We start from the raw sequence: 9,447 nt of genomic DNA on the forward strand, positions 1-9,447 counted from the left end.
TCAATAAACAACATTGTGACCAACAAGGTTTAGATATAGTGATGTAAGGTCTTACTAGATCTCCAGAATGACTAAAATGTCAATGATTCAATTCTTATGAGACACATTTGTTGGGAGTAGCAGTCACGCACCCAAAAAGAATAAGTTTCTTAACCAAAAAAGGGTGAGGGATACTCTTAGTGGTACAAAAAAATACATAACATTGCAAACTAGAAACATTACAACACAATTTTTTATTATAATTTATTTATTTAGAAGAGCTCTCATTGTGGGTAAACTGAGTCAAAACTGTACCTGCTCAACCTTTATTAAATCAATAATGAAATGCATGAAAAGGGCACAGTTAAAATCTAAAATTCTCAAATGGGTGTCATTCCCAACTGGGAATCAACAACACCATGCAATATCTCAGAAAGAAACTACACTAAGCATAAACCCCAAGAAGTTCAAGAGCCATACAAGTCCACACTAACATAGAAAACATCATTAGACAATGGTCTATGACCAACCAAATACATAATCAAGAACATAGACCAATGCCAAGGAAAATGGATAAAGAAGGATAGCCACTATTGATGTCCAGAGAGGGAATGTTGTCCTGAAACTGGCAATGCCACCCATTACAATGCAGACAATCAGAATAACCAACACTTCTGAAGAGAAGTCCCATGTTAACCCCCTTGCATAAACCAGGGCCAAGAACACTGATAGGCAAAGCACATTATTCATTGTCACTGCCCCATATAGCTGCAAAAAACAATTATTATTAAGTCCAAGTAAGTCTAATTTGAGTGGAAGAATGCAATGTTGATGATGAATATAGTTGCTTTTTAACATTAGTTTGTCACTTTTTATTAGTATTTCCTCTATCCATCATGCACCATAGTTATCCAAGAAGACTTAATTGGGCACTGGTGGTGTTATTTTAATAACCAAAACATAATAAAGTATTTAGAATTCCAATTGAATCACAACTATAACTATCATCCCGAATAAGTCCAGGTAAGTGTAATTTGAGTGGAAGACCTGATTCCAAATGGTTTTATATTGAAACTCTACATGTTGAATGAAACATAACATGAATCGAGAAAACAAACCTCCGAAAATGTTAGTGAGGCAGTTTGCCTTTTATCACGACTAGCGAAAATTATTGCTGATACTGCTTCACTTGAATTGGTTGCCAAAGGCAGAGCAATGAAGGAAATGAAAAAAGCAGGAATACTTGTAGCATCAGAAAAGTTATTAACTGCGTCAACCAGAGGATCAGCAAATGCAGCAGCAATAAAAGAACCCAGCACCAGCAGAAGCACTGCTTTGATGGAAGTCCATCTAGCATTTCCAACACCCTCTTCAACTTCATCATTCTGACCCCCCACATCCAGAAGATCATGCTCCCTTCTTGTTTCCTGTGCACAAAATCCATGTCGGTCATAATCTCCAAATAATAAAAACTAGTTACCTTCATGATGTCCAGGGCTTACAACTTACATCGTGAAAATCACTTAAAAACTTCATTGTGTGTGCACCATCATCACCAGATGCAACTCGAGAACCCTTAGCCTTTTGAATCCATCTACAAGTGCCACCAATAAATTCTTTTTTATCAACACGATTATCACCCGAAACATCAAAGTCCTTCATTATTTTTATCACAGCATCATCATGATCCAGGTCAACCTCCTCAAATTGAATTCCAATAACCAGGGCTTTCAATTCACCCTGAGAAAGTTCACCATCCTTATTCTCATCAATTGTATCAAACAACCTGTATATTCCATTGAGAAGGAAGAGACAACAAAGTGGATATACATATAAAAAGACCAAAATGAATGATTTATAAGTAACATCTCTGAAATCAAACCAAAAAAGAGATATAACCTTACTTTTCTATAATTTTTACGTTAGGTTCACCATTCTCTGTTAGAAGCCTTCCCAATGCACGTTGCTTCAAATGTTTCAAAAGTCCTAAGATTACATGTTTGTGTTTAACATATGAAAGTTTTCTCCTCTGTATCCAGGGCTGGAAAACCTGCACCATTTGTTTTTTAATTTTTATCATTTTTTAGAAGAATAAAAAGACTGATGAGGTGTTCAAATAATAAAGTTATTCATCCAAATACAGCTACTGAAAGTTCTAACCATAACGATTAACATCCATGGAATGTTTCATCAGAGTTAAGCACAATATCAATTAAAACTTAATTTCATTAAATCATGATAAAAAATAAAAGAAACCTAACCATAACAAAAGACTAAAGTCCTACACTACCCATTTCTTCATTGGTGAAATGTATATGTACGTATATATGCAAAATATTATCAACAAAACTAGAAGTGTTTGGATATAGAAAGAGGTCGGAATGCGGAAGGAAAAACAATTGCAGCATACAAAGAAATTTACCTGGTACAGGCAATACACAATCAATAAACAGATGGAGACAACAAGAGCAATCAAAACAGCGAAGTGCCTTCCAGAAGTTGAATTGAGCAATTGCGGTAACTGAACGATCAAAAATGGAAGGACGGAAAAAACCATAATCCTAGCAGAATAACTTGTCCAAATATCAGTACTAACACCAGAACCTGCAAATTGAGAATTTATTAGAGTAAGGAAATACATTCCAGACTGGTCAACATTACAGCACATTTATGGCAGCATGGATTCTTGGGGGGCTGATAAGACAACGATGAATTATAATACAGTTTCAACCACAACCCTTCCCTCAAAGTTCCAAACTAATTTATCTAGAACCAAGACAACAGTCATCACTAATTTCATCTTAAATGCTGTGACAAATAATAAAACAATGAACTTTTTGTGGAAAAAACTCAATGCTTGAGCAAGGACGTTTAGTGGCTAATTCTCAAAAAATTGAAAATAATAATAACGAAGAACAATATAAAATGACATACTAGTTAAATGAAATCCCCGGGTATCGCGTGAATCTATTGCAATTGAACCCTCCAGGTCACACTTGCCAACAATTACACAGGTTCCCCATATTATAGTCAGAAGCATAACTGTTGACCCAGCTAGCAGACCCATTCCAACAGAGACCTGACTTTGCGCAGTTTCATTAGTACCTGAAAGTCCAGATACTAGAAAAACGTAGAAAGAAAGATTAGAAACCTAAAAACAAAGTAAATAACAGTACTACAAGTGCATAAATCCTAATAGATGAGAAATTCAAAAGAAATTCTGTTAAAAAAAATTCAAAACAAATATGATGCACACAAGATTAGGGAGCAAAATTTTTTGATTCAAAAGGAAACATAATAGATGGCTCAAAACAATGGATGCCAGTCAGCTGAACCTTAAATAAGTTAAATTCTTCAATTTCTACCTCTACTTGGCCGTTAGGATTTGATTTGAAGTGCACTCGATTTTGTGAACTCAGAAGTTTCACTGCTTTTAGAAAACTATAATGTATATTTCTATGAACTCAACCCCCACAGCTAAACCTTTAACCAGTTATTTTTTATATTCTTGCCTAGTTGCCTCTATTAGCCAGTTAGGAATTGAACTGCACTTGATTTTAGAAACTCAGAAGTTCCACTACTTCTAACAATTGAACCGATATAAGAACATAACAACCCAAACCATCATTTGAAGTTCAAATTGTGTTTAGCTATTCAAAGTTTCTTAATGGCAAGATCCAGAAACAACTTGACATTCCCTTCAACAAATGCACCAGGGGCTGCTTTGAAGTTTGAAATATCACCAAGTCATGGTGTTCAATATAAAGAAGGAACCCAATGTAAAAGAAAAAGAAAAATTGAAAACTTTAGCATTTTTTTTGGACTACCAAAGGTATCTCCTCACAATGTGTAATGAACTAATCCTTTCGAGTGTATGACTGTCCCCCAATGAATCGAACCCTTGACATTTTAGTCCAGAAAACTTTAGCATTTAAGCACAGGTACAATGGCAAACAAGTTAATAAAGCTCCTTACAACTTGGAGCTCAAGAAACACATCAAGGGAGTAAATTCCATGCCTTGTGAATCACCACCCTGATTATATTCCTTATATTCTAATCCTCAACCATGACTATGACATATTTTAAGACTTCAACTGTAAAACACATGAATTTGATGCCATTTTGTTAAACAAACAAAAACATTATATTTTGCCTATTTGCAGTCTAAAGAATAATTACACAGTAAATTATAATTTCCAGAATAACCTGTTACAAGAAATACTAAGTCATGTTACGGGGTGCAAAGAAAAGTTGCATCAAAGACAGAAGCTGTGTAATTGGTTTATTCCATTGGTGGGGTTCTCACTTCTCAGTGCCCACTACATGAAAGTAAAGCACCAAAAGCAATAGAGAATAAAAGCAAAAAGGAGGAGGGAGATAAAATTCAATAAAAAAAACAATAATTTAATATGAAAATATCCCAGTGCAAAGGTTAAAACGACAACAAAGTTCTGATTCTTCTATGTAGGAGCGAATACAAAGGTAAAGTCAAAATAGAACAACTCATTTTAATAATCCAAGGTGATTAGAAGAGAATCAGAACATTTCAAATCAGCATCCAAATTATTTTAAAAAAATCCTCAAATTAAGATAACCGACCATTCTGCATTCCACATCAATCACTTTACTACAAACTTTTTCATTGAAACCTTTTCCAACACCATTAAATTAGAACTTTATAGTAATTTAGAATTATTGTTCACTTCCAGTTTAGTCCTAGAATTTGTCAGCACCATTAAGACAACTTTTACATTATCATCGTCAAAATGATACCCCTCCGTTATCATCAATTAAATCAATAAATATTTATACTTCAATTTCCAATTATACCCTTGCTTATTATCACTTATTTCTCCATTCCTTATTATTTTAATTTAGTTTTCAATATACATTAATTCAACTTTTTAAAGCATTTCCTTATGAGAGCCATTCGTCAAAGGTAAAGTTATTAATATTATGAAACCTGAACCACACATTAACGGTTTAAACTATTAAAACATTTGGTTGGACCATATGTTTCATATCTAATTAATAGTTTTTCTATAAATATATAATTATATCTAAATAATTTTTTTATATTTTTTTTATAAAATATATAATTAGAGAAATGTTTTATTTTTTAATTTTTAAGTAAAACGTTTGGTTCACTGAGTTAATGTGTTTAAACGGGTTTAGCATAGTCAAACTGGATTTCTCCAATTCAATGCGGTTAAATCACTCATTCCATTCAGACCGTAAACCTAAGCAAGTCCAATTAGTAATTGAAAACGTTGGTCCAGTTCTCACAATACTGGTTTAGATTCCAATTCAAAATAAAACTTGCCTGGACATATATATATATATATAAACACATTATTCAAGTACATTTATATTTTTAATTGATATTATTTATGAATAAATTTTAATTATAATTAAATTTTCAATCGATGGACAATAATATATGTCTGATGTACAAGTTTTTCTCCACAATTCATTTCCACCATTGGATCAAATCTTATAATCCATCATAGTCACAATTTCTCTCTCGACTAAAGGGATTGAAACGTGTTCCACTGTAGTATATTCCTACCGCTACACAAACATCCTTATCCAAATGAAAGCAAAAAAAAAAACAAATTTTCTTTTAATCCTAGAATATTAATAAAGTTTGTATTAGACATTCGACAACCAATATATAATGTCGGAATATTTACCGAGAATGAGCAAGGCATCTGGAAGAGCACCGAGAATAGGAAGAAACAATCCACCAACGATGCCAGGTCCCAAGATCTCAAGCAAAAGCTCGCTACCAGCAGACAAATACGTAGCAGCGGTGTACATGAGAAAACCATAGACAAGTATCAGGAACATGTTTCCAAATACGGTGGTGGTGCACGGTAAGAATCCATACGTCGGCTCACACGTGGAATCAGGTTCCACCTCGTTTGATGGGAGTCTGAGAAACGTGTCGTTAGAAGCGTTGTGGACCCCATCAGAGACTGGATCACGAGCGTGGAGGTGGCCGCAGAGGATTAAAAGTGTAAAAGAGAGAAAGAGAGTGTAATGAGAATAATAAAAAGAAGAAGAAGAAGAAGAAGACATGATTTGTGTGGGTAATTGGTGAGGGAAAAGTGTTGAGTATAAATGGGGAATGGGAATTGGGTTATTATGGATTTGAGTGACAGTTATGAATGTGGGGTCATGAGATTGAAGTGAATGGATATGGAAAATTGAAGAGTGATGGGGTAAGAGTGGGAGAATGAGCGTCTTAACCGTGTGGACAGAGTAGTAGGCTAGGTGTAGAGTTATAGGTGGCACGTTCATGTGGATACATACTATTCTAATATATTTTTCTACTTTTGCTCACTAATCAATGCCTTCTCTTTTTTTTACTACATTGAATAGAATTCTGGAAAAAAAGTAGAAATGTTTGACTTTTTTATATATTGAAGTAATATTAAGGAGATGGAATGTAAGTTTAGCTGTATAGGCATAGATAGAAATCTGGCATTAAAGGTAAAAATTGGAAATTATTTTAGAGTAAGTATCTACTTTAGTCTCTTATATTTTTCGGTCTTAATATTTTAGTCACTCAAAAAAGAAAAGATTTAAAGTGGTCTAAATTTTTTTAAATGTGAGTCAAATTAGTCCTTTTAGGATCAACTTAGTCTCTACCAAATTTTGTAAAACATGCTAAAAAAAATTAATTTGACCCATATTTAAAATTTTTTGGTACCATTTTACGTCTTTTCTTTTTTGAATGACTAAATTGGTAGGTTCAAAAAATATGATAAACTATAATTAATATTTACTCATTATTTTATAGTACGAGTTATTTGGGTCAATTGTATAACATGTTAAAGAAATTGAGAGATGTATAAATAGTATGATTTAAGTGGAATAGATGAAATGGGGAATGATTAAGTGTTTTTTGGTATAGAAAAAGTGTTACTCAAGCTTATATGAAAGTTTTATTGCACAACATGTTATAAAAGGTAAACGAGAGAAAAATTAGATGGTAATAGGTAAACAAGAGAATAATTTTGTATGAGAATGGTGTAGTGAATAAGTGTACACACTAAATAATATAAAATTAGAAGTGAATGCATAATGAAAAAAGTTGAAATAGCTTATCTCATAGAAAATATAGTGGAATCATGTTTTAAGTGGTTTTGACATGTTTAGAATAAATTATTATAAGCACAAGTAAGGAAAGTGTATTAAATAGAAACAAATTATTGTATAACATTATAACATCATTTGATTCTTGCCAGATTTACCCTTATTTATAGGTAAATTAAATTAGTTATAGACATGAGACATCCACCCTTAATTTAGTGAATCAGTTTACACTTTAAACATTTTAAAAGGAAATAATTAAAGTGAAGCTACATCATATTGAATCAAGAGGAGTAAATTCATTTCTCTATCATTAAATAAACAAACTCCAGCACCAAAAATAAATAAATAAACAAACTCACTTTACAAGGGAAAAACAATACATGCATCATGTTCATTTTACAAACAAAATAAGAAGCTTGTTCCTTTATCTTTTTGTCATTGACCGACTTCATGCACATGAGACACGTTAAGTAGAGAGTAATTCATGAGATCTTCTATTAGTTATTGCTATTATTTAATATTGATTTTGAACACTTATTTTGGACATGGATCATAGGAATGATATAGATGCAAATAGATATAAATGATCAAAGTTGAAACAAATATCTTCCCACTAATTAAAAAGCAACACTAAAATAAAAAGGAATTTGAAAAAACTAATATTTTTATATTATTTTGTAAAATCTCATTATATGGAGATACATTAAACGTAAATGTAAAAAAATTTGTGGATTGTAATTTAAACATGAATATTCAAAATGATGAGTATTGTAATGTAGGTCATTATGATGGAAGTTGAAGCGGCACATGGATTCCAATAATCGTATTTCTTCATTGACTTTTTGTAATTGTATTTATTTATTGATTTTTTTATAATTGCATTTATTTAAAGACTTTTTAATCATACTCTAATCGATGACATTTCCTAGAGAGGAAGGGAATCTTCTTTCTTTGTTGTTTTTCGTTTTTTGTTTCTTACCATTAGAAAACTCCTTTTCTTTGTTGTTTTTCGGTTTTTGTTTGTCACCATTAGAACCACATCATTCCAAATTTACAACCATATTTATAGTTAGTGTAATATTCTTCACAATACTGTGATTCTAAATTGCTCCCACAAATCAAAACTTATCATTTCACCACGTATTAGTCTAATAGTGTAAGGTCCAATTAGATCTTCAGAATGATAAAAAAATCAAGAGTTCAATTCAAGGTAGCAATATATGTTGAGATGGGCAATCACACACCTCAAAATGAATTAGTTCCTTATCTAGGATATGATTGTTAATAAAAAAAAAATTATCATTTCATTTTGTACAATATATTAGGTTTAACTTTAAATCCAAAAAAAACTTTCTCTAACCACCATATCAACAATTCAACATTGATGTTACTATTTGTTATAACAAGCCTATTTATCTAGAGTATTTGTTAAGAAAATAAAAAATAAGTATAAAAGGAAATAAAATTTTATTTTTGAGATATCAAAAACATATTATTTTAATAATTTGTAACAATTAAAAACATTTGATAAGATAACAGCATTAAATTACCAAAAAAGGAAAAGAATATTAATATTTACTAAATAGTATCTTAGGCAATTAATAATAAAACCTTCTATAATAAACTTTTAGATATACTTCTCAAAACACACTTTAGCTTAACTATGAATTTCTCTTTCATTACTTAGTACATATTAACAACTGATTTTTCAAATATGGTAAATGATTTTTCCAATGGGCTGATAAAAATTTCGAGGGTGTTAGGCAGTAGACATTACAAATTTAAAGTTTGCTGTCATAAAATTTGAAGAAAATAAGGATTTTTTTAACGAAAGCATATACTCGTAACCAATAAGGCGTTAAGTCTAATGGAGTAAGGTGTTAGATATTTTATGTAACGGCAAGTGTACCGTATCGTACAAGTAATAAAATTCGGTAAAGTATCGGGATGTCATCCTCAGGGAGCAGAATGAATTTACACTAATTCCTACAATAATCAATTGACCAGCTATATACAAGATTTGGTTGGTAAATTTGCATTGGTTTTTAGAAATAATCAAATTTAAATAACAATAGAAGATATTAAAATAAAAGGGTTGGGATCGAAACTCATCAACTTTCCCTTTTGATATCCATAGATTCAATTCCTAATAGTTGTGAAGTTACTGAATTTGATGAACATTTTTCATAAATCAATTACATCAGTCCCCTGATTGTAAAATTCTTAGGTAATCACTCAATTACCAATTCCTTGGATAATCGGATGATTAACTAGCATTAAAAATAAATGTAAAAGCAATTCCTACATCATTGTCCATCCCTAGATCAATTATGTAGCAAGAAAGACAATCCAGATCTGGTATCAAG

General features: G+C 31.6%; 1 protein-coding gene across 1 annotated transcript; it reads right to left on the minus strand.

Annotated features, from left to right (window-relative positions):
• LOC109348117 lies at positions 279-6,076 on the minus strand. Its single transcript, XM_019588348.1, has 7 exons — positions 5,674-6,076; positions 2,914-3,099; positions 2,402-2,583; positions 1,884-2,029; positions 1,489-1,765; positions 1,098-1,406; positions 279-747 (listed from the first exon to the last, which is right to left on the minus strand). Exons 1-7 carry the CDS (start codon positions 6,059-6,061, stop codon positions 499-501), a joined length of 1,737 nt encoding a protein of 578 aa, XP_019443893.1. The 5' UTR covers positions 6,062-6,076; the 3' UTR covers positions 279-498.

Source organism: Lupinus angustifolius, chromosome LG05 (assembly GCF_001865875.1).
Source record: "Lupinus angustifolius cultivar Tanjil chromosome LG05, LupAngTanjil_v1.0, whole genome shotgun sequence".
In the NCBI taxonomy this organism is placed as follows: Eukaryota; Viridiplantae; Streptophyta; class Magnoliopsida; order Fabales; family Fabaceae; genus Lupinus; species Lupinus angustifolius.

What these genes read in the sequence shown, in the direction of transcription:
- LOC109348117 (XM_019588348.1), bottom strand. Translation starts at nt 6,061, where the DNA reads ATGTCTTCTTCTTCTTCTTCTTCTTTTTATTATTCTCATTACACTCTC. An exon ending in CCGGGGATTTCATTTAACTA is followed by an intron (nt 2,584 to 2,913) that starts GTATGTCATTTT and finishes CTCAATTTGCAG; the next exon opens with GTTCTGGTGTTAGTACTGAT. An exon ending in TTGTGTATTGCCTGTACCAG is followed by an intron (nt 2,030 to 2,401) that starts GTAAATTTCTTT and finishes CAAATGGTGCAG; the next exon opens with GTTTTCCAGCCCTGGATACA.